Below are 26,282 nucleotides of genomic sequence, written 5' to 3' on the forward strand. Positions count from 1 at the left end.
GAAACAGAAAACGAATGCAGCCACTGCATCGAAGGATTGGTAAGCTTCACTATATTACATTTTTGCGGACCTGCTGGTATTGATCCTGGACTAAGCTTCTATCCTTCCCCTGGCACCATCTACATCCAGCTACTTTGACCCTTGTTTCAGGTAGGTCTGTCCTGCAGTTGACGTTCTGACATTGTACTGCTTATTCTGGTTTCACCTAGGACTGCTTGACCAACCCCTATGTTCTCACCACTTGGGCTACTACCATATTGTTGCTTGAATAGCCATTGGCTATTTTGGTACTGGACCATGCATACTAAGCATAGGAGAGAGGTGGCAGCTAATAGTGAGAAAAGCAATACAGCAAATGCTGAGCTGGTAACTATAGCATTGGTTTTGTAAATACCTATATTAGCATTTCTGGGAGGGTTTGACGGTGAAACTTTTCGAGAGTCTTGGTGAGAAGGTTTCTTAGCTACATCTCAAGATTTTAGGGGTTATGCTCCAAATCCTATTGTCAAAGTCAAACTCTCAATCAGTCTCGCTTTTGGACTATCAAAGACATATAGTATAAGTAACCTAGGGGCTCACACCATTTGGCTTCACCTATAACTCAAATATTTTTTTGTTTGAATGATCTTTGAATATCTGTTTTAATTATTTGAGTTCTGGAAACTAATCAGAAATATATCTAAACTGAAGACTCCAAAACATTTCCACCTACAATTACTGGCTATTAGTAACACTTTTAATAACTGCCCTACCATATACAGTCATTTATGGTGGTGTTATGTGCCATATCATTTCATTACGAGCTTATAGGGAACATTTCCCATTAAGTACATCAAAGGTTGGGAGTGCATATAGCATACAGGCCAGGGAAGTAAAGCGTTCAATATTGCTGTCTCAATCATATCTCATTTCTTTATTTTCTGTGTTTGAGGTTGAGGTAAAGGATCCTGTAAAAGTCCACAGGCAGTTATAAATAAACATTAGTCCATAAAGATTATCTGCACAACTGATGTCGCTCTAAAATCCTGCTTTTATTCAGAAGACCACAGTGTACAATACGCAAATACAGTCAATTGATGCTTTTCAGTCTACACAGCCTTAATCATAACGGAGTCAGTTATGATTAAGGCCGTGTAGGCTGAAACGCGGCATCTAACTGTAACATTGGTTGTGCAGATCATCATTATGGACTATTACTTTCAAATGTGCAACTGCGGATCAAGCACCTGTGAGCTCTATTGATACAACATTTAATGGGTAGTAGCACTGGACTTTTTGTTTGTGCTAATAAAGAATGCATGAGCAGGGGGTGTAGTGCCCCTTTAATTAAGGATGTTTTGCTTTTGGACCTTAAAGTGACATACAACAAATAATCATTTACCTGTAATGACATCATTGAGGCTCTTTCCACTGCTGTGACCGCTTAGTAAGTCCGTCAAGCCAACAATGACCAGTCCAGCAATGGTGACCAGGATCCCCACCCATTGACTGCACTCCAACTTCCTCCCCAGGAATGCCACGGACAGAAGACCTGTGAAGATGATGACAGCTCCTCGCAGCATCTGGAAACTGGACGCACTGGTCATGTTTAAGGCTGATGGAATGATGAGAATAGCATTTAGAAGCTTTAAGGAAGATCTAAATCCAATCGCTGGCTATATAAGCTTTAATATCATAATGTCACTTCAGAAGTCGCTTTTAATCTTGTTAAATCTGAAACTTTTACAAAAATAATGCCCATTGATGCTGCTGTGTAGGCCCTTGTTCATGCACTTTTTATGAGGTGACAGCTGTCCACCAATTTTTGTAGTCACCCTGTCACATGTACCCCAGGTAGTGACTACAAGCAGTGATGACACTAAACCTAAGAGACCCTAAGATGATCATATAACTGGTGTATCTAATTGCATTAACAGCAGGGGCGGACTGACCATTTGGAAACTCGGGCACTGCCTGAGGGCCCGGGGTCAGTAGGGGGCCCCACGAGATGCCCCTGGTACCTTTTTCATAGGCTTCTTTGAGTTTGGGCAAGGACACAGGGGCCCCATGATCCCCTATTGCCCGGGGGCCCCATGAGTTGTCAGTCCGCACCTGATTAAGAGGATACATTTGTCATGCCAGTTCTTCTTTATAATATCTGTACAGTTACCTTCTGTTTGGCTCCGTGTACTCACCCACATACATGATGCTGGTTCCAGCCATGTCACAGATGGCTGGTCCAAGGAAGATGAAAGGACTGAAGGGCTGAGAAGGTGGCAAGGTGGGCTGGGAAGACCGCTTGTCTTTGAAGACCAGGATGTAGAAGACAGCCAGACAAGAGAGCTCTCCTAAGAACATGCCCACCGCCTAAGATACAAAGAAAGACCGTTCAGTTCATGACTGCTATCTACTACATGGGAACTCCCTGCCATCTACAATGAACTATTCCAGCACTGCATAAAAACAGTTGCTTCAATAAGGCTTCATTCACATGGGCATACGTGTTCTACACATATGTACTGTATATGTGGCCATTCTGCATGTAGAGCGCAGGTTCCTGTTGGCACAGACTCTGCAAAAATAAACATCCAAAGTACCTGTGTTCAGACGCATAGAATTCTTCTAATGGCTTCAAATGTGTAAGCATATATGCGTTTACTTGCATTTACACACATAAAATCTGCAGATGTGTACAGTTCCAGAAGCAACTGTCTCCTACTTTTTTGTATGCTGCTAAACGCGGCACATTTTTGTTTGTAGATGCAGATATGTGTATGGCTCTATTGATTCCCAGTGCCATGTTTTAGATATGTACAAAACTACATGCTGTACACATCTACGTAAATGCTGTGTTTTAGATGCATGTGTGAAAGAGCTCAAAAGGAGCAGTAATGTGCAAGGTGCAGTACCCTTTATCAATCAGAAATCACAGTTCATGAAACTGATTTTAGCAAACTGAAATCTGATTAGCTGCGCAGGTTACTGTATAAGTTGCACATCACCACATTGCTTTAACCACATGAAAATGGACCTATGCTGAAATGTTGACAAACAATCAAGTCCAAAAAAGGGTAACAAAATGGAAGAAATACTTACTTTTCCAGGAGAATATGCTGCTCTAAGACCCCTTCTGCCTTGCTCACAAGCATGAAGCCCTAAGTAACTGGTTATATGATCTCTGCTGAAGGATCGGCCAGTATGAACTCTGATCTTCTCCATCAGAGATCACATGACCAAGTGCCTAGGCCTTCAGACATGTGGCTGGTGCTGAAGAGAGCTTTGAGCAGCATTTTTGCCGGTCCTTCCTAATTTTTCCATCCTATTATCATCTTCATGATACCACTTTAGTATACTTACAGTAGGTCCACGTTAGTGTGTTTTTTCCTAAAGCAACAAATCCAATGAGGATGTTGAAGTGTAAAAATTAATCTGAGAGATATTATTATTATACAGGATTTATATAGCACCAACAGTATGCTCAGCGCTTTACAATATAAAGGGAGACAATACAGCAACAATACAGTTCAATACAAGATGGATAGGAGGGCCTGATCCTTGGAGTTTACAATCTAGGATATAAAGAAAATGTGTCAAAAGGCACTTTATAATCCCCAATATTCACCTTGTTGGCTGTTTCCTTGCATCACATCTCTCCATAGACTTAAAATATAACTGCAAAAATGTTTTTAATTTTTTTTTGTTTGATTGCTGCCTATGTCACCATTGAAATTCCATCTCACTTAATGTGCTAGTGATAACATCACATAGAAAAACAAAAGGAAACCTCATTGTGTGACTAGCACAGATGGAAAAACGAATAGATTTATACATCTTAAAGTGGAACTGCACTGCTTCTGAACAACAGAAACGAAAAATGCTATTTATATTCATTGTTTCATAGTTATATAGTTAATCTGGCTGAAAGAAGACAAAAGTCCAGCCAGTTCAACCATAGAAAAAAAAAATTTATAATCCTATATCCATATATTGTTAATATTCAAAGCAAACTCCCCCATCCATCCGTGTCTCCATGCTAAATGTTGCTGAGAATCATTTTGAAAAACACCCTCTAGCATTTCTGGCTGTGGCCATCTTGAGTAAGGGCAGATGATTCATGTAGTATTTACTTCCTGGAATACATCTGCCTTTAGCTTAGGCATTGGCTGAGCTGAGAACCTTCACTCCACCCCTGAAGATTCTGGTATGTATGGCATCATTTGCCTAGGCATGGAAACCAGGAAGTAACTGCAGAAATGTAAAAAAAAAAGTTTAAAACAAGTAAATATAGTTACATAGTTAGTCTGGCTAAAAAAAAAGACAAAAGTGCTTCCAGTTCAACCATTAAAAAATAAATAAAAATGGTTATAATCCTGCATCCACAGTTGATCCAGAGGAAGGCAAAAAAACCAGCAAAGCATGATCCAATTTGCTCCTGCTGGGAAAAAAAATCCTTCCTGATCCCCCGAGAGGCAATCGGATATTCCCTGGAACAACTTTACCAAATATGACATACCTTCCTATCTATTTACTAATGCTAGCAGCATTAAGGATTAAACATAGTCAATGTTGATTGAGAGAATGAAGTTCCGCTTTAAGACAAATAATGTGTACCATATATACCCAAACATCTGTTTGTCCGAACAGTTAAATAATAAAATGCACTTTTATTACTACTTTTACTATTATTTTGGTGTATTTACATACCTACCTTCGATAGTGACAACACTATCATATAGTGTATTTGAAGGGAAGAAAGAAAGAGGATGAAGGAAGCTACGAAGGATGGAAGAGAAGAAAGAAAGAGGATGAAGAGAAGGGAAGGATGGAAGGGATGAAAGAAAGAGGATGAAGGAAGCTAGGAAGGATGGAAGGGAAGAAAGAAAGAGGATGAAGAGAAGGGAAGGATGGAAGGGAAGAAAGAAAGAGGATGAAGGAAGCTAGGAAGGATGGAAGAGAAGAAAGAAAGAGGATGAAGAGAAGGGGAGGATGGAAGGGAAGAAAGAAAGAGGATAAAGAGAGGGGAAGGATGGAAGGGAAGAAAGAAAGAGGATGAAGAGAAGGGAAGGATGGAAGGGAAGAAAGAAAGAGGATAAAGAGAAGGGAAGGATGGAAGGGAAGAAAGAATGAGGATGAAGGAAGCTAGGAAGGATGGAAGGGAAGAAAGAAAGAGGATGAAGAGAAGGGGAGGATGGAAAGGAAAAAAGAAAAGGGCTGAAGGGAAGGGAAGGATAGAAGGGAAAAAAGAAAGAGGCTGAAGGGAAGGAAGGATGAAGGGAAGGGAGGGGAAGGGAAGGAAAGGGAAGGGAGGGGAAGGGAAGGGAAGGGAAGGGAAGGAAAGGGAAGGGAGGGGAAGGGAAGGAAAGAGAAGGAAGATGAGGGAAAGGAAGATGAAAGAAAGGAAAGGAGGAAGAAGATGGCATAATGAAAGAAGGGAAGGAGGGAAGAAGCAAAGAAAGGGACAGAAGGAAGGAAGGGAAAATGGACAGAAGGTGGACAGAAGAGCCAGGAGGATGGAAAGAAGGAAGGAAGGAATTAAAAAGAAGGTGGAACAAAAGAAGAATGGAAGGGAAGGAGGGAAGAAGGAAAAAAAGATGTAGGGAGGGAAAGAAGGAAAGAACAAGGGAAGAAAAAGGAAAAACCCTATAAATTCCTTTTAAACTTGGAGACATTTGTCCCATGGTGCTCTCAGCCATTACAGACAAGGATCCAGAAATGTCACTCACCTGAAGGAAGGGATGCTGGAACTGATGAGTTGCTTCATCATTACATCCTTTGGCACTGAAGTTGTCTGCCCACCTACAAAGCAGAAATGTGTACAGTAAGAGGAATATTCTCCATGTTATCCATAAATGCACTTTTCTTGGCAAACCTACCCAGTTGGACATTCCTGTGCACTAAAACACTAGAACCACTTACATGCAGCCCTGCTACTAATTCCAGAATCTGTAGGAAAGCTGGTTGTTTGCTGTCACTGTCACCAGGCCTCACAGCAGGATTTTTGCAAATTTCAGGATCCCAAACTTGAGAAATTTGAGATCCTCAGCTTTTTCAACATTTTGGGAGAAGACCAAGTCACATCACCCTTGGAGTATTGTTTTATGTTTTGTGTTCAACCTTTTTTTTTATATCATCTTTATTTAGATTTTCGTACAATAAAATAAAAGGCTATCAACAGCAACATACATGTATCGTGAATATTGTATATAAAGTGCTCAGTATAAGATATGTTAACATAATTAGCTTCCAGGTTTTATTGTCAAAGCTTAATTGAACAAGCTGAAGTTAGAAGCTGATCGGCTACCATGCACAGCTGCACCAGATTCTAAGTACTCCAATTTTACTAAATCTCCCCCAATATGTTGCCGTGCCCCATGAAAGGAATAATTTACAGAGGCATTGAACTAAAGAAGAAAAGGAAAGAAAAACTACATATATGACAACCGTGATATACAACTGTAAGTAACTCTAAGGAAAAAGTACACCCAGTGGCTATGGGTTCCAGTGCTTTCAGAGGGTGTTCCTCTGAAATACTTTGACAGAAGACTAAAAAGAGAACTCTCCATGGAAAAACTGGTGCATAATCCAGTAATGAAACAGTAACCTGTGCACCAGATGTCCAGTTCCCTAGCTGTATAACTAATTAATTGACAAGACAAAACAAAGACAATAAAAAGTTAACATTTTGATTGTGACGCAGGCCTGAATCCAGCATGTTAACCTTATGCTAATGCAGCACCCTCCTAGTGCAGAGTAGCCTGGTAGGTACATTTAGTTGACTCATCTGTAGTTAGAGGAGCAAAGGTTGATTATTCAGGGCTTCCCAGTTTCTCACAGACTGCTGCTCTCATTGCTTCACCCTGTATTCTAGATGATTTTAGATTCATAGCTGGAGGAAGAACAGAGTGGTCAGCCTAAATATTTATGGAACTCCAGCCAATCTCTGGGAAGGTGTGCCCAGTATGGTAAGGGAGACCATAAATAGTCTGAGGCCTGAGCAGCAGGGGCCAGAGTTCCTAGGTCCAGTCCTGCTGGAGGAGACCCCTGTGCAGGGGCTCTGCTTCTAGGGCAGAACACTAAAAGGTGCCATCAGGAAGACACCAAGGTTCCAGCTAGGATTAGCTTGGGGGCCTATTCATATTCTGTAGAAGCTCACTGGAGAGAGCCAGGAGGAGGTTGGTGGGGAAAAGTCTTGCTGTTCTATGGTGATGTGAATCTACATCTTCCTCATTTGGAAGAGCCTGATGGATATCAGGAGGATACAACTAATGATCCTGTGAGTAAGTGACCTCAGTGCTGGAAAGTCAGTGACTGTGTGTAGCTTTTAAACTCTGGAAGGAGTACTAGTTCGCACCATCAGCATAGAGATTCCTTTTTCACAATTCAGCCAGAAAGCTAAGGAGTCCTCAAGATATTCAGTTCTTTAGTTTTTTTTTTGGGTATCCCCTGCTGCCCTTATCCCCATCCAAGTTCAGGGTTCCATTAAAACCCAAAAAGACCCCCCTAGACTGTTCTTTGAGCCATCTGTAGAGTGCTGTAGAGTGTAAGTGCCTTAACCAGGGGACTAGAACCAAGTTCACCAGAGGCTTGTTAGGAGGTGCTTTATACTAATATAGTCGTCTATTCCAGGCACAGTAGGCAGTAGGACAAGAAAAATGAGGAGTTACCAGATTCTATTGAGAAGATGTACTGTGTTCAATGCTTGGTGGAGGGGTCAAAAGTGCTCGTGGGGATGCAGCAGAGGTTCCTGAGTAATGGGAACTATAATGGATCCATGTGGCCCAGATAGTGTATTTCTCTTTAAATTTGGCTATCCATTCCTCCATGTCCATTATATTTACCACCATCTGAATCCAGTCTGATCAACCAGGAGCCTGAGATTTCTTTTCCAATAAACTGGGATCAGATGTCTTGCAGCATTTAAAAGGTTTGGCTGCAGGGAATAGAGGGAACATGTTGTAGATAATGTAGTGGGAAGTCTAGTATATCCACATCTAAGGCAATTTTCATTTGGGTTCTAATATCCAGCCTAAATGAGTGGATTTTGAGGCATACCCACCAAATATGTAGGAACATGCCAGATTGTACACATCCCCTCCAACAAAGCTGGACTGATAAGGATAAATCACAGCCACCTTGGATGAGACACGATACCATACAATGAACAACTGTGTGGTGCAAGTCTCTCTCCCATTTTCAAATATACAAAGTTTTGCTTTCAACTTTTGATTTATGTATTTATTTAGTTTACAGTTTTCCTCCAGCATTTTACATACAATTTAACCTTGTTGCTACCACCTGGTGGTCCTTTAAGTGGGTGTAAAAACTGGAAGGTGGAGGAGGTGATCACATGATTAACAAACAATACAGGTGACAAGAGATTGTCTGAGCAACTATAATTAGCTCCAACCCCAATTTTTGTATATTGCTGATAACAAGTAAATGGGCTATTTGGTTGTGGTTCTGGAACAAAGAAGAAGTCAGCTTTTATAACATTGGGGGGGTTAGTACAAATGGAGCATTCAGAATCTGGTGCAGTTGTGCATGGTAGCCAATCAGCTTCTAACTTCAGCTTGTTCAATTAAGCTTAGACAAAAAACTGGAAGCTGATTGGTTTCTATGCAGAGCGGCACCAGGTTTTGCAGTCTCCAGTTTTAGTAAGTAACCCCTATGGTCTTAAAGACACTAAACACTATTGTTGTTCTCCAAAAATAATACACACCCACTACTTAATGACCCTGTAATTTCATTTTCATGTAATCGTTTCTTACTGTGTTTTTTGCCTTCTGTGAGTTTCCAAAACTTTACTTCTCCCCCTCACTTCTGTTTGTTTGGAACTGGCAGTGCACGTTACTTGCAGTCATGTTCACCTCTCTATGCACACTACACGTCCCATAATCCATAGTTCATCTCAGTAGAGGGCATGAAAGGGTGGCTACGTTTCTATATACAATGGGACTATGGACAACAAACGTGGCCACCTTCTAACAGGAAGTCAGCAAAAAAAGGAATTTGGAGATTTGAAGGTCTGAGCAATAGAAGGGACTTTTCTGAGTTAAAAATAAATACTTGGATAGAATTTTTTTTTTAAATGTCACTTACATAGTTAGTCTGGCTGCAAAAAAGACAAAAGTCCATCTAGTTCAACCAAAAAAAGTTATAATCCTATACCCACAGTTGATCTAGAGGAAGGCAAAAAACCCAGCAAAGTATGATCCAATTTGCTCCTGCAGGGAATAAAATCCTTCCTGGTCCCCCGAGAGGCAATCGGATATTCCCTGGATCAACTTTACCTATAAATGTTAGTAACCAGTTATATTCTGTGTATCCAAGAAACAATCCAGGACTTTTTTAAAGCAATCCACTGAACTGGCCAGAACCACTTTACCCCTTCCCAACAGGCATACGAATATATTCGGCCTCACAGAAGTGGGTCTTTATCCATGGGTTCACATACACTCACTGGCCACTTTATTAGGTACACCTGTTCAATTGCTTGGTAACGCAAATTGCTAATCAGCCAATCACAAGGCAGCAACTTAATGCATTTAGGCATCTAGATGTGGTGAAGATGACTTGCTGAAGTTCAAACTGATCAAGATCGGGAAGAAAGGGGATTTAAGTGACTATGAAAAGGGCATGGTTGTTGCTGCCAAACAGACTTGTATGTGTATTTCAAAATCTGAAGATCTACTGGGATTTTCACGCACAACCATCTCTAGGGTTTACAAAGAATGATCCAAAAAAAGAAAATATCCAGTGTGTGGCAGTTGTGTGTATGAAAATGCCTTGTTGATGTCAGAGGTCAGAGGAGAATGGGCAGACTGGTTGCTGCGACATTCAGGTGGTAGGGTCAGAATTTGGTGTAAACAACATGAAAGCATGGATCCATCCTGCCTTGTATCAATGGTTCATGCTGGTGGTGTAATGGTGTGGGGGATATTTTCTTGGCACTAGCAAGGTGTACCTAATAAAGTGGCCGGAGCAGGGGCGGACTGACAACTCATGGGGCCCCCCGGGCAATAGGGGATCAATGGGGCTCCTGTGTCCTCACCCACACTTAAACCACACCAAAAAGAGCTTATGAAAGGTACCAGGGGCATCATATGGGGCCCCCTACTGACCCCGGGCCCTCGGGCGGTGCCCGAGTTCCCAAATGGTCAGTCCGCCCCTGGGCCGGAGAGTGTATATGCGCCACTGTTTTTGAGCCCAGTTCCCAATCACCTGATTGCCATGATAGCCTCTGATTGGCTATCACAGTGATCAGTCAAGAAAGAGTCTCTGTTTTTTTTCTCCTCCTGAATGGGGAAGATACATTGGGGTAAATTTACTAAAATTGGAGAGTGCACAATCTGGTGTGGATATGCATGGTAGCCAATCAGCTTCTAACTTCAGCTTGTTCAATTAAGTTTTGACAAAAAAAAATAGAAGCTGATTGGTTTCTGTGCAGAGCTGCACAACATTTTGCTGACCCCAATTTTAATAAATGAATCCATTGCATGTTTTTCTACTTGCTAGAGGAGAAAAGTGTAAGCAAAATAAATAGCTAGATCAGGATTTGATCTAGGCCAGTGTTACGGCCAGAGTCAAGGGCAGGGCAGGGGCGGACTGACCATTTGGAAACTCGGGCACCGCCCGAGGGCCCGGGGTCAGTAGGGGGCCCAATGAGATGCCCCTGGTACCTTTTTCATAGGCTTTTTTGAGTTTGGGCAAGGACACAGGGGCCCCATGATCCCTTATTGCCTGGGGGCCCCATGAGTTGTCAGTCAGCCCCTGGGTCATGGTAAATCTATTTCTAGGTAGTATTAAAAAAAAGCATTTTTTAATTTAGTATCAGTGTCAGTTAGCATCATTGTGTTTCAGTCATTAGGAGTAGTAGAATTTATTTTGGGTTGTTCTTTGGTGGTAGGGTATGGTATTTGTGATGGACTGCCTGACACCCCCGACTGGGTATCTCCACCAAGCTACAGCTTTCTCCACTCTGGAACCAGAATATAGCAAATTTACCCCAAGCATCAGACAGAACCAATGTTGGAGTAAAACAAGTGTAGCACCCTCCTAGTTAGCTAGGGGAAGCTAGCTAATAGTTTTTAATGATAGGGTGACAGTCAGGAGAGTCAAATTCAGGTCAGGGCTAAGAGGCTCTGCAAATCAGCTCACTGATACCTCCCCCTGATCTAAAGACTTGGAGAAGTCTCTAGACTTCAGTGGGTAGGGTGAGGAGTGGCTGGTCTGCATACTTAAAGGATCCCAACCAATCCCCAGCCAGGAAAGGCTTGGCATGGGGTTGGGTCACCCTTTAAGTATGTTTAAGTCTGCTCAGCAGCAGGAGAGTCGGGGTGGAAGATGAAATGAGAGGACAAGATGCCTGGAAGGGGGATCAGTGGGAGGGGGCCTACCTACAGGCAGGAAGCTGGAAAGGAGGATCACTCAGACCTCATTGGCCCCTAGAGCAAGGACCACCTGTGGAGCCAGGGAAGGAGCCAGCCCAGCGGAAGCCCTGAAAGCAGCCACCAACCCAACCAGCTCTTAGGCAAGGACTGAGTGAGCAATCCTGCACCCCCTGGGCCAGACAAAGGGAAAGAGCATTTGGGTGGGAAACCTGACTCACTCTATACCCGAGACTGTTCACCTTCACAATGGCAGCCACTGAATCCCCTTTGCTCAGGAATTCCTCCAGATTGCTGGATAGAAGAGGATTTATCTGGGGTCTGGGATGGTACACCAGGAGAGCCTGAAGATCTCTCCTAGAAGAAGAAACTCTTCTTTGTGGACTTGTACAATGTTGTTAGGAAGTTGTCCTCAGTTTACAGTTCCTTGGGCATCCCATGCATTCCTCAACCCCATCCAAGTTTAATTCCTCTAATAAAATCACAAGTTCAAGGACAGTTTACTGTCTCTGGAAGTCTGAAAGGAAATGCGTGTTGCCTGGCTGTGCAGGTGGACCAAAATCTTCAGCAATTCCTAAGGGGATAGTGATACACAAGGACTGATTTTATGAATAATCAGCACAGCATTTATACACAAAAAGCTTCCCCTTAGACAGGTATGGCACACATTACAAGTCCCAGGAGAAAATTACATTACATAAAATAAACAGTCAAACACAAGAAAACAATGGATTCCTTCCCGGCACCTAGCAGTCTGGACTCTGGAGGTGATTAAACTAAGTGAGAGCTTATCGCCTAAACCTAAGTACAGCAAACAATAGTTGATGCCAGGAAACCCGTAACAAAAAATAAAGTTTCTTAGTCCCATATATCCTGGAATTCACTCCATGCACATAGTTTCACTCTGCACAGTATGCCAAGGGGTCCCAAAAACAGTCCCACCAGCCCCAATTGCATGGAAAGGGTAGCTGATATAATTTAGGTACCCAAGGAAGTGATATAACCCTCTTGGGGAAAAGTTTCCTTGTAACCCCAAGACGGGGTTTCCTTAGTTCTGGGTCCATAGTCAATGCCAAGGAGGCTGGCCCCCAGGCCCCTCCAGGAGCCCAAATCACGATGGTTTCCATGAGAGTAATAACAAGAAATATACAACTAAACTTTAAATTTTTTTTTTTTTCTACTATTTTGTACCATTTTTTATTTGAAAAAAAAAAAAATCAGGTGATTTCTATTACCATTTACCACCAAATGAAATCCCAATTTGTCCTTAAAAAACACAAAGTATAATTCACCTGGAAACAGAAAGTAGTTGTGATGATTTGTACAGCTTTACTGACCCTCCATCATGAAGGGGTTAAAGGATAAGGTCACCTTTGGAAACATGTTACGTGTTCCACGTGTTTTTAGGGGGGAACATATAACATGTTCCCATAGCCGCAGCCATACCTACCGCGCCCTCTCCCTCTGAAAGATAGTATGGAGAGAAGTCTCCCTGTACTATCTGTCAGATTTGAAAACAGTGCAGCCATGTAGGGCTCCGCCCACACGGCCGCATCGTTAATTCACGGACTTCCGTGAATGAACGAGCTGCAAGTCCCGGCAGCCTTAGCGGAGGTGGGCTTGTAGTTTTCAATGAACTACCATGGCACTGTGGAGCACCATGGTAGTTCATTGAAGCTTCCTGTCAGAAAAACTGCTTGACCATACATCCCTTACATCCTGTACATCCCATACATCCCGTACATCCCATACATCCCATATATCCCATACATCCTATACATCCCATACATCCCATACATCCTATACATCCCGTACATCTCATACATCCTATACATCCCGTACATCCTATACATCCCATACATCCCGTACAGCCTATAAATCCTGTACCTCTTATACATCCCGTACATCCTATACATCCCGTACATCCTATACATCCCATACAGCCTATACATCCCGTACTTCCCATACATCCCGTACATCCTATACATCCCGTACATCCCATTCATCCCGTACATCCTATACATCCCGTACATCCTATACATCCCGTATAGCCTATACATCCCATACATCCCGTACATCCCGTACATCCTGTACAGATTTGAAAACAGTGCAGCCGTGCAGGGCTCTGCCCACCAGGCCGCATCATTAATTCACGGACTTCCATGAATGAACAAGCTGCAAGCCCCCGCAGCCTTAGCGAAGGTGGGCTTGTAGTTTTCAATGAACTACCATGGCACTGTGGAGCACCATGGTAGTTCATTGAAGCTTCCTGTCAGAATAACTGCTTGACCATACATCCCTTACATCCTATACATCCCATACATCCCATACATCCTATACTTCCCGTACATCCCATACATCCCATACATCCCGTACATCCTATACATCCCGTACATCCTATACATCCCATATATCTCGTACATCCTATACATCCCATATAACCTATACATCCTATACATCTAATACATCCCGTACATCCCGCACATCCTATACATCCTGTGCATCCTATACATCCCGTACAGCCTATACATCCTGTACATCCTATACATCCCGTACATCCTATACATCCTGTACATCCCATACATCCCGCACATCCTATACATTCCATATATCCCGTACATCCTATACATCCCATACAACCTATACATCCCATACATCCTATACATCCCATACACCCTATACATCCTATACATCCCATACAACCTATACATCCCATATATCCTATACATCCTGTACATCCCATATATCCTATACATCCCATACATCCAATACATCCCGTACATCCAATACATCCCATACATCTCATACATCCTACACATCCCTTACATCCTATACATCCCATACATCTCATACATCCTACACATCCCTTACATCCTATACATCCCGTACATCATATACATCCTATACATCCCCTACATCCCGTACAGCCTATACATCCCGTACATCCCGCACATCCCGTACATCCTATACATCCCGTATATCCTATACATTCCGTACATCCTACACATCCCGTACATCCCATTCATCCCGTACATCCTATACATCCCATACATCCTATACATCCCGTACATCCCATAAATCCTGTACATCCCGTTCAGCAAGCAGGTATTCTGACAGGTCTGCAGGAGATCTGAATGCTATCACCCATCTATTGATCACTAGTGCAATGCTTTCCAAGCTCCTGTAGACAAAAATAACAAATGCATATTTTTTTACCTGCAAAAAAATGTACATTTATTATTTTTGTCTAAAGAGTGAACTTATCCTTTAGTCCTGGTTCACATCGGTGCGACTTCAGGTGCGACATGCAATTTACAAATTGAAACTAATGTATTTCTATGGCACTGTCTTAATCAGTGTGATTTGAAATAGAGCAATTTCAAAAATAGTTCCTGCACTACTTGTTTTTCTCGATTTTATTGTGACTTGCATTGACGTCTGTTAAATAAAGTTGCAATCCACAGTGAAATCGGAAGTACAAATCGCACTGATCTGCAGCTCTGAAATCGCATAACTTCAAGGGAAGTAAAGCGATTTCAGAGTTGCATTCAGTGTGAACCAGGGCTTAAAGTGGTCTATATTGTGACATGTCTTCTACAATTTGGCCACTAGATGGAGACAAATTACACTTTTCTTGCATGGCCTACAAATCTGTATTCCTCTGTGCTGGAGATTGGAGATGACATTTACAGCTCTGCCTGTTTTTGGCAAGAGAACAGGGGTCAGTCTCATCCAGAGGCGGACTGACAACTCATGGGGCCCCCGGGCAATAGGGGATCATGGGGCCCCTGTGTCCTTGCCCAAACTCAAAAAGCCTATGAAAAAGGTACCAGGGGCATCTCATGGGGCCCCCTACTGTCCTCGGGCAGTGCCCGAGTTTCCAAATGGTCAGTCCGCCCCTGGTCTCATCTCTGTATTTTTCTGCATGTTGGTCATGGTCAGAGTGAACTAGAAAATATGTGCCGATGCCTATTATTCCCCCTACTATCAGCCTCTCGCTCTCAGTGTCCCACCTTCATAATTCTATGGACATTGATCTGTCTACACCAGGGGTCCCCAAACTTTTGAAAGAAAGGACCAGTTTACTGCCCTTCAAACTTTACGGGAGTCGGATTGTGGCCAGTGGGAGTAGAAAATGCCCTGGCATCAGCGGTGTGACCAGTGACTATGTGCCCGGTCATACCAGTTCGATTTAAGGTGTGATTTGCAAATTGAAATCGCACCTGAAATCGCATCTAATGAATGTGAATGTCAGTGTTTTAACATGTGCGATGAAAATCTTCACAAGTCACAATAAAATCTTCAGAAATCGCACCTGAAATTGCACACAAAATTGTGCAATTATAAATTACAGCGGCGTGACCGGTGACTTACACCCCGGTCACATAAAGTTCGGCTTTGAAATCGTACAACTTACAGTGAAGTCGCACGATTTCAAAGTCGGGAATCATTCCAATTTCAGGTTCGATTTGCAAGACATCTGACACAGATATCTATGGCAACTGCACCAAAAGCAGTGCATGTACTACTTTAGAAATCAATGCGACTCCGACCAAGTTGTGACCGCACCGATATGACCGCTGTAATTGCGGACAATAGATGCGACTTGGCATACAATTTGCAAATTGCATGCCAAGTCTCACCCAGTGCGACCGGGGTGTAAATGCCTGGTCATACTGGTGCGATTTGCAAATGGAAATCGCATCTAATGAATGTGAATGTCCGTGTCTTAACATGTGCGCTTTGCTGCAGCGCAATTACTAAAGTAGTTCTTGCGTGACTTTTTCTGCAGTTTATTGTGATTTCACATACATAGAATATAATGGAAATCGCAATACAAATCACAAGAAATAATTGAAAATCTTCACAAGTCGCAATAAAGTCTTCAGAAATCGCACCTGAAATTGCGCCATTTTAAATCGCAGGGGTGTAACTGGTGACTAATAAGGTGGTGGGGCTTTTTTATTGTTTTCTGCAGGAACCTGAATAATAAGGAACCCACATAGAGGAACGGATTCCACCATACGCCAAATAGCACAGCAATCTAGGGTGGAAGTGAACCCTCGTGGTTCAAAATATCACTTAAAAGGTAACTCCGCTCTCTTGGAGACGAAATACAGCAAACAAATCAATAATATAGTGTATACTAGTGCTGCATAGGCCATGAATGTTAATAGAAATGACCTTCCCTCTTCAGTCTGCAGCCGCTGTGATTTTCTGTAAAGTTCCATGCAATATGAATCCTGCAACACGCCTAGTACTGTCATGTCCTGCTCGTGTGATTGGATCAATGATTCTCCCAGAAGTCTGCACTAACATACAAGTCTGATTTGCAGCATCCTCTGCAACAGGAGTTTCAGTTTTGACGAGATGTTCCCTAAGGGATGCAGACCCTGCAACTTTCCTCATCAGAACACTGTGAATACACCAGGTGATTATAATGAACCAGACCCTCCCATTCAGAATCAGTATCCCAAGGCACTGGTATAACAAATAGTTATTTATTTACAGCAGACAAAGATAGCACTACTACAGATGATCACATGACATGGTAAAGGGCCAATCACAGTGGCCTTTTACCACATGATCAGCTGTGTCCAAAGACACAGCTGATCACAAAGTAAATGCAGTTGCTGGTTATCGGCTGCACTTTCCTCATGCTGTCACAGTGTGAGGAAAGTACTACCGATAATCGGCAAGTGTCACAGAGGACAACTGCACTGATCATCTGGGTGCTGATGATCAGTGCAGCCCAAAAGTGCCCAGCAGAGGTGTCCATCAGTGCCCTTCAGAGCCCAGCAGTGCCACCCATCAGTGTCCAGCAGTTCCACCCATCAGTGTTGTCCAGCAGTGCCACACATCAGTGTTGTCCAGCAGTGCCACACATCAGTGCCCAGCTGTGCCATCAGTCAGTGCCCATCAGTGCCGCTTATCAGTGCCCATCATTGCTGCATATCAGTGCAGCAGCATCAGTGCCTCCTCATAAATTCCCACCAGTGCTGCCTCATTTGTGCAGCCTATCAGTTCTCATCGGCACAGCCTATTAGTGCCAGTCAGTGCCACCTCATCAGTGCCCATCATTGCTGCCTATCAGTCCTGCCTATCAGTGCCCATCATTGCTGCTTATCAGTCCTGCCTCATCAGTGCCTATCAGTGCCCATCAAGACTGCCTATAAGTGCCCATCAGTCCTGCCTCACCAGTGCCCATCATTGCTGCCTATCAGTGCCCATCAAGGCTGCCTATCAGTGCCCATCAGTGCTGCCTATCAGTCCTGCCTCATCAGTGCTGCCTTTCCATGCCACCTCATCAGTACCACCTATCAGTGCCCATCATTGCTGCCTATCAGTACCCATCATTGCTGCCTATCAGTCCTGCCTCATCAGTGCCTATCAGTGCCCATCAAGACTGCCAATCAGTGCCCATCAGTGCTGCCTATCAGTCCTGCCTCATCAGTGTCCATCGTTGCTGCCTAGCAGTGTCCATCGTTGCTGCCTATCAGTGCCCATCAAGGCTGCCTATCAGTGCCCATCAGTGCTGCCTATCAGTCCTGCCTCATCAGTGCCCATCAGTGCTGCCTATCCATGCCACCTCATCAGTACCACCTATCAGTGCCCATCAGTGCTGCCTATATGTGCCACCTCATCAGTGCTGCCTATCAGTGCCCATCAAGGCTGCCTATCAGTGCCCATCAGTGCTGCCTATCAGTCCTGCCTCATCAGTGCCCATCAGTGCTGCCTATCCATGCCACCTCATCAGTACCACCTATCAGTGCCCATCAGTTATACCTATCAGTGCCCATCAGTGCTGCCTATATGTGCCACCTCATCAGTGCTGCCTATCAGTGCCCATCAGTGCTGCCTATCAGTGCAGCCTCATCCATACACATCAGTGAAGGAGAAAATGTACCTGTTTCCAAATTTTATAATAGAAACAAAGAAAAACTTTTTATTTTCCAATGTGTTGCTCTTTTTTTATAATGCAAAATATAAAACACTAAGTGGTGATTAAATACCACCAAAAGAAAGCTCTATGTGTGTGAAAAAAATGATAACAATTTCATATGGATGCAGTGTTGCATGACCGCGTAATTGTCATTCAAAGTGTGACAGCGCTGAAAGCTGATAATTGGCCTCAGCAGGAAGGGGGTAAAAGTGCCCAGTAGGCAAGTGGTTAAAAATCCCTGCAATGTGCGTTGATCACCCCAGGGTAACATTCTAAGGTTAGAGTTAGACATGTGTCTAAATCTACTGAAGAGCGATTTACGTTGGGGTCACTTTTCAGAGGCCATTGACAGGCAGTGAGGAAGTGATGTGAAGCGCTCTCACCACCTGTTTTAACCCAATTTTTGCCAACAAATGTACAGCATCCATGTTCATTGCACACAATGGCGGGGTGTTTGCGGTGCTTCCCCATTCGCCAGAATAGGCTACGTTCAGCAGGCTTGCCAGCCACTGATTGCTGCACGTCAGGTAGGGTTTGCTTTGTGAGCGAAGTAAAGCATTGTGACCGCGTGTAAACACTCCCCTCTTCTGCCTATTGCAGCTTGAGGCAAAAATGTGGCTCAACCAGGGGCGGACTGACCATTTGGAAACTCAGGCACCGCCTGAGGGCCCGGGGTCAGTAGGGGGCCCCTTGAGATGCCCTTGGTACCTTTTTCATAGGCTTTTTTTAATTTGGGCAAGGAAACAGGGGCCCCATGAGCCCCTATTGCCCGGGGGCCCCATGAGGTGTCAGTCCACCCCTAGACACAACCGTACATTTTATCTCCCCACCAAGCCACACATCTAAATGAGGCCTTAATTTGTATATATACAACATAGCTAAAGAAACAAAGTATCGATAACGGGGAAAACACACGACGTTAAGGTAAAATCATTTACAAAAATGATTGGTGATCGTGCATTTTCAAATAGATTTTTAAAGCTAAATTCTGGGCACAAATATGTTTTTTCTTAAAGTGTTCCTAAACCCACAACAGTAAAATCAGTCTGTATATGCAGTAAAGCATGCTTGTTATACTCACTGTGGGACCTGAGGGGTTAATCCTCTGCATTGTGTAAAAACATCATTTGATCCTGGCTTCTCTGATCCTCCCCTTCTTCCAATGCCCCCCTCTTATCTCCTGATAAGACATATGGTGTGCAGACACTCTGTACATGCTCAGTTTAGTGCGAAGTGCTAGAGAGTTTTTTTTCTTCGGAGAGAGCATGTGATCAGCACAGGGCCAATCAGCACTGTCCAGACAGAGGTCAGGGGTTCTGCATCCTCCTAGAGCAGAATGAAAACTGTGAACTCAGAATGAAAAAGAACATTTGATCCTGTGTTCTCTGATCCTCCCCTTCTTTTACTATCCCCATTCCATCTGCTGACAGAACAGAGCCTTAAGGTCAAGCTGCACATGCTCAATTTGCTGTGTATTGTTAAAGAGTTTTTGTTTTTTTCTTGGAAGAGCGCAGGTGACCAGCACAGGGTCAATCAGCACTGTCCAGACAGAGGGTCAAAGATTCTGCAGCCTCTTAGGACAATCAGGAGAGAATGAAAACTCCTCCTACAAGCGTTAACCAGTGCTCTGCTGGACACTGATAGAAGTCACAAGACTGCTATATACTGCTGATGATAAAAGGTATTTAGCAGTTTATATTTACTACAATAATTGCATTTCCATGTTCTGTGTACTGTGGGAGACCAGATATAGTGAATGCAGGGTCCGGGGAGACCAGATATAGTGAATGCAGTGTCCACGGAGACCAGATATAGTGAATACAGGGTCCGGGGAGACCAGATATAGTGAATGCAGGGGCCTGGGAGACCAGATATAGTGAATGCAGGGTCCGGGGAGACCAGATATAGTGAATGCAGGGTCCTGGGAGACCAGATATAGTGAATGCAGGGTCCGGGAGACCAGATATAGTGAATGCAGGGTCCGGGGAGACCAGATATAGTGAATGCAGGGTCCTGGGAGACCAGATATAGTGGATGCAGGGTCCGGGAGACCAGATATAGTGAATGCACGGTCCAGGGAGACCAGATATAGTGAATGCAGGATCTGGGGAGACCAGATATAGTGAATGCAGGGTTCGGGGAGACCAGATATAGTGAATGCAGGGTCCGGGGAGACCAGATATAGTGGATGCAGGGTCTGGGGAGACCAGATATAGTGAATGTAGGGTCCGGGGAGACCAGATATAGTGAATGCAGGGTCCGGGAGACCAGATATAGTGAATGTAGGGTCCGGAGAGACCAGATATAGTGAATGCAGGGTCCGGGGAGACCAGATATAGTGAATGCAGGGTCCTGGGAGACCAGATATAGTGAATGCAGGGTCCTGGGAGACCAGATATAGTGAATGCAGGGTCCTGGGAGACCAGATATAGTGAATGCAGGGTCCTGGGAGACCAGATATAGTGAATGTAGGGTCCGGGGAGACCAGATATAGTGAATGCAGGGTCCGGGGAGACCAGATATAGTGAATGCAGGGTCCGGGAGACCAGATATAGTGAATGCAGGGTCCGGGGAGACCAGATATAGTGAATGCAGGGTCCTGGGAGACCAGATATAGTGGATGCAGGGTCCGGGAGACCAGATATAGTGAATGCACGGTCCGGGGAGACCAGATATAGTGAATGCAGGATCTGGGGAGACCAGATATAGTGAATGCAGGGTTCGGGGAGATAAGATATAGTGAATGCAGGGTCTGGGGAGACCAGATATAGTGAATGTAGGGTCCGGGGAGACCAGATATAGTGAATGCAGGGTCTGGGGAGACCAGATATAGTGAATGTAGGGTCCGGAGAGACCAGATATAGTGAATGCAGGGTCCGGGGAGACCAGATATAGTGAATGCAGGGTCCTGGGAGACCAGATATAGTGAATGCAGGGTCCTGGGAGACCAGATATAGTGAATGCAGGGTCCTGGGAGACCAGATATAGTGAATGCAGGGTCCTGGGAGACCAGATATAGTGAATGCAGGGTCCTGGGAGACCAGATATAGTGAATGTAGGGTCCGGGGAGACCAGATATAGTGAATGCAGGGTCCGGGGAGACCAGATATAGTGAATGCAGGGTCCGGGAGACCAGATATAGTGAATGCAGGGTCCGGGGAGACCAGATATAGTGAATGCAGGGTCCTGGGAGACCAGATATAGTGGATGCAGGGTCCGGGAGACCAGATATAGTGAATGCACGGTCCGGGGAGACCAGATATAGTGAATGCAGGATCTGGGGAGACCAGATATAGTGAATGCAGGGTTCGGGGAGATAAGATATAGTGAATGCAGGGTCTGGGGAGACCAGATATAGTGAATGTAGGGTCCGGGGAGACCAGATATAGTGAATGCAGGGTCTGGGGAGACCAGATATAGTGAATGTAGGGTCCGGAGAGACCAGATATAGTGAATGCAGGGTCCGGGGAGACCAGATATAGTGAATGCAGGGTCCTGGGAGACCAGATATAGTGAATGCAGGGTCCTGGGAGACCAGATATAGTGAATGCAGGGTCCTGGGAGACCAGATATAGTGAATGCAGGGTCCTGGGAGACCAGATATAGTGAATGCAGGGTCCTGGGAGACCAGATATAGTGAATGTAGGGTCCGGGGAGACCAGATATAGTGAATGCAGGGTCCGGGGAGACCAGATATAGTGAATGCAGGGTCCTGGGAGACCAGATATAGTGAATGCAGGGTCCGGGGTTTAGTAACACTTCAATAGCCACAAAAGATATAAATTTGCTTTGTGTGCACCAAATGCCTTTACAAAACCAGAAATTATCTTGTAACACTATCAGTGACATCATCACCATCATCACTGTGCTGTACATAGCCTATGCAGACAGCAGAACTGTGGGAGGATCCTGGCAGGCTCCACCCACTACAGAAAACTACAGGAGGGAGAAGACGCGACCAGTCTCGCTGCACAAGGAGAGAGAGCAGCAGCGACTGGTCTTTATTACAGGAAGCTCCTGAACTGGATCTGGAAGAAATACACAAATCACACCAAGATTCAAGAATACACATGATGAATGGATCCCAGAGTTGAGCTTTAACCACTTGCCCTCCAGAGGATTTACCCCCCTTCCTGAGCAGGCCATTTTTACTGTGCTGCATTAATTTAACTGACAATTGCGCAGTCATGCAATGCTGCACCCAAATGAAATGTCTTTCCTTTTTTCCCACAAATAGAGCTTTCTTTTGGTGGTATTTGATTGCCTGTGCGGTTTTTATTTTTTGCGCTATAAACAAAAAAAAGACCGATAGTTCTGGAAAAATAAACTTTTGCTATTAAACATTTCCAGTAAAAAAAAAAAAAAATGTACACATAAATTTAGGCCAAAATGTATTCTGCTACATGTCTTTGCTAAAAAAAATCCCAATACGTGTAAATTAATTGGTTTACGTGAAAGTTATAGCGTTTACAAATGGCGGTATAGATACTGGAATTTATTTTTATATACTAGTAATGGCTGCAATCAGAGACTTATAGCAGGAATGCGGGCATTCTGACACTGGGGGAGGAATGACATGGTGTCACTGACATCCCCAGTGACACCAATACAGTGATCAGTGCTAAAAAAAAGCACTGACACTGTACTAATGGCACTGGGCAGGAAGGGGTTAACATGAGGGGCGATCAAAGGGTTAACTATGTGCAGGAGGTGTTTTACTAGGGGGCGGGGGAGGGTGTGTGCTTCACTGTAAGCCCACTGATCGGAATGGCTGTACTGTGCACAGCCATCCCGAGCAGTGTGCCCGAGCTGACAGGGAGGAGGACTGTTTGTAAACAAAACAGTCTTCCTCCCCGTCGGAGATGCTTGGTAATCAACGGGCGCCGGCGGGTAATTACCGGCCGGGGCCCGATGATTGACAGCCACAAATGGCGGCGTGGGTAGGGCACGCACGGGACTCGTGTGCACCCCCTACCCGGAAATGCAAAATCACACACACACACATATATATATGTGATTTTGCACACCCATGCTTCCCTGTAGCAGTGTTTCTGCTATAGGGCAGTCAGGAAGCGGTTAAACATGCCCAGTAAAAAAAAAATGTAAAAATCAAATTCCATCATAAATTTCGGCCAAAATGTATTCTGCTGCATGTCTTTGCTAAAACAAATTCCCAATAAGTGTAAATTAATTGGTTTACGTGAAAGTTATAGCGTTTACTAATAGCGGTATAGATGCTGGAATTTATTTTTGTTATACTAGTAATGGCAGGACTGCGACAGGCATTCTGTTGGTGGGACTGCGACAGGCATTCTGACACTGGGGGGGGGGGGGAAACTGACTTGGTGTCACTGACATCCCCAGTGACACCAATACAGTGATCAGTGCTAATAAAAAGCACTGACACTGTACTAATGACACTGGGCAGGAAGGGGTTAACAAATGGGGTGATCAAAGGGTTTACTGTGTGCTGTTTTAATAGGGAGAGTGTGCAGAGAAATACAAAGCAGCATGTCCTTACTGGCAGGAGAGAGATCTGTGTTGTTTACACACAGATCTCTCCTCTGTCAGCTTTGCACGACGATCGCCGGGTGCCAGTGGGGAATCTCCAACCTGGACCTGCTGATTGACATCCATAGCCACCAATGGCGGCGTGGGTAGGGCAGCGGCGCACACGCGCTCCCTACCTGGAAATGCAAATCTCGTATATATACGTGATTTTGCGCAGCCCTGTAGCAGTAGTTCTACTATAGGGTGGTTAAAACAGAAATGTAAGTTGTTGGTAATGTACAAGTACTCTTTATAGTGTCACTGAATTCAGAAACCGAATGAAAAATGCTGCTTTCAAATTTTTTTTTTTTTTTTCAATTCAATTGATAGGGTGTGTGATCTAAAGGGGAAATGTTTGTGTAGAAATGAACGGTCTGGTGACAGGTTCTCTTTCGTCCTGGCTCATTGTTTTCTCTGCAGACGCAGGTGAGTGATGTTGATTACTGGGAAGAACGCCGGAGGTGGCTGACAGAGGGAATCACCTGGATGGGACATGTCAGGACAAGGAGCCAGTCACAGGATGTCTCCACCTGTCATACGGGTACATAAACCGGCCAATCAGGCGGTACAGATCAACACGCTGTCATGTGACCTCCCTCTGCACTGACTGCTAATACACAGGGTGATAGTGAACAACAAGGAGACAAAGGAAGGCAATTTCCATTTGTGGGAAAAAAGGGTGTAAACGCAGCGCCGTATAGCAAAAAAAATGGCCTGGTCAGGAAGGAAGGGATCCTCTGGAGGGCAAGGGGTTAAAGACGAAGTGGGAGTGTTTCCTATACGGAAGGCAGTTTCCGGGCACTGAATGAATGAATGAATGAAGCTTCCTTATGCAGCTTTCTGTTCCGACTGATCAGAGAAAATCTATGAGCCCTGACAGTTACTTCAGCTGACGCCGGGCAGCAGTCACAAGAAACACAAAGCCTTCTGTTACACAAAACATGAAAAATAATAACCGTCTCATCTTTCCTTGCTGCAGCTTTACAGCAAATTCATTTTATTTTATCAGTTCTACTAACGGGCAGCACAGTGGCTAAATGGTTAGCACTTCCACCTGCCAGTACTATGGTCATTGGTTCAAATCCCAACCACAGCACTGGTGTTTGCATGTTCTCCCTGTGCCTGTGTGGGTTTATTCTCACACTCCAAAGATATGTTGGTCGGTGAATTGGCTCCTGTCTAAATTGGCCCTAGTATGTGTATGTATGAATGTGAGTTCGGGACCTCAGATTGTACACCCCTTGAGGATTAGGGACTGATGTGAATGTACAATATACAGGCATACCCCAGTTTACAAATGTAGTTCGTTCTGAGGGTCTTTTCATATTGCAAGAAATTTGTAAACCAAAACGCAGTTTCCCAGAAGAATGCATTGAAAACCAATTAATCCGTTCTGGAGGTCAGAAAAAACTCAAACAAAGTTTCATCTGTTCAAATCTCTTTATAACGTGCACTTTAAAGGCATAAATACTGTACAGGGACATGATAAAAAAACTATTTTGCAAATGCATTGAAAACCAATGAATCCGTTCCGGAGGTCAGAAAAAACTCAAAGTTTCATCTGTTCAAATCTCTTTATAAAGTGCACTTTAAAGGCATAAATACTGTACAGGGACATGATAAAAAACTATTTTGCAAATGCACTGAAAACCAATTAATCCGTTCTGGAGGTCAGAAAAAAGTAGAAAAAAGTTTTAGCCGTTCAAAACTATTAATAAAGTGCACAGTTTTTTTGTAGGGATGGGGGGGGGGGCCCTGTTAGGTTGACTGTAAGGGGCCTCATGGTTTCTACCAGCAGCTCTGTTCCGGACTATGCAAGAACAATACCTTTACCTATCAAAATTTCTTTGTAACCTGTAGGATGTATGTGTTTTTCGGTAGGGGGGTGTCTTATTTCTCCTGAATACATATGTATACTGCCGTTCCCTGTACAACACGGGCATGTTTCTCCTCTCTTTTGTATTTATTATTTTTGTTGTGTAACTGGATGACTACCTGGCTTGTTGACCGTAGCCATAGCTTGTTTTTTGTTGTTAATCTGTATGTTTTCTGAAAAATTACTAATAAATAGAATTTTACCAAAAAAAAAAAAAAACAGCAAAAACGCACTACATGCTTTTTTGCAGCATTTCCATTGAAGTCTATAGAACCAAAAACGCAACTTTGTGCATAAAAAAAAAGTCCCTGACCCTTTCCAAAAAACACACCAGGTGAAAACACGGAGATGTGAACCTGTCCCATAGGAAATCATGTTAAATGGACTGCACTGCGTTTCTGCAAAACACTGCGGAAAAAGCTTCAGTGTGAAACTAGGGTAAGCCCATGAAAGGGTAAAATGCGTTAGAGGGGCTTAAATGAAGGCGATCTGTAATACTCTTGATTGGGTGATCTGCTGTTGTGTTCTTCTATGTCTCTTCCTGACA

The 26,282-nt window shown here is 44.0% G+C and overlaps 1 protein-coding gene across 1 annotated transcript in view; it reads right to left on the reverse strand.

Annotated features, from left to right (window-relative positions):
• Positions 1-26,282, reverse strand: part of SLC35F6 (solute carrier family 35 member F6) — a 46,339-nt gene that overhangs the window by 10,257 nt on the left and 9,800 nt on the right. Inside the window, exons 2-4 of the mRNA XM_089686074.1 lie at positions 5,703-5,775; positions 2,175-2,346; positions 1,382-1,594 (exon numbers count right to left, since the gene is read on the reverse strand). Of these exons, the coding sequence (XP_089542200.1) occupies positions 1,382-1,594; positions 2,175-2,346; positions 5,703-5,775 (458 nt within the window). The remainder of the gene's footprint in view (positions 1-1,381; positions 1,595-2,174; positions 2,347-5,702; positions 5,776-26,282) is intronic.

This window comes from Staurois parvus, unplaced genomic scaffold, assembly GCF_062004578.1.
Source record: "Staurois parvus isolate SC_StPar_1 unplaced genomic scaffold, SC_StPar_1.0 ptg000390l, whole genome shotgun sequence".
Lineage (NCBI taxonomy): Eukaryota > Metazoa > Chordata > Amphibia > Anura > Ranidae > Staurois > Staurois parvus.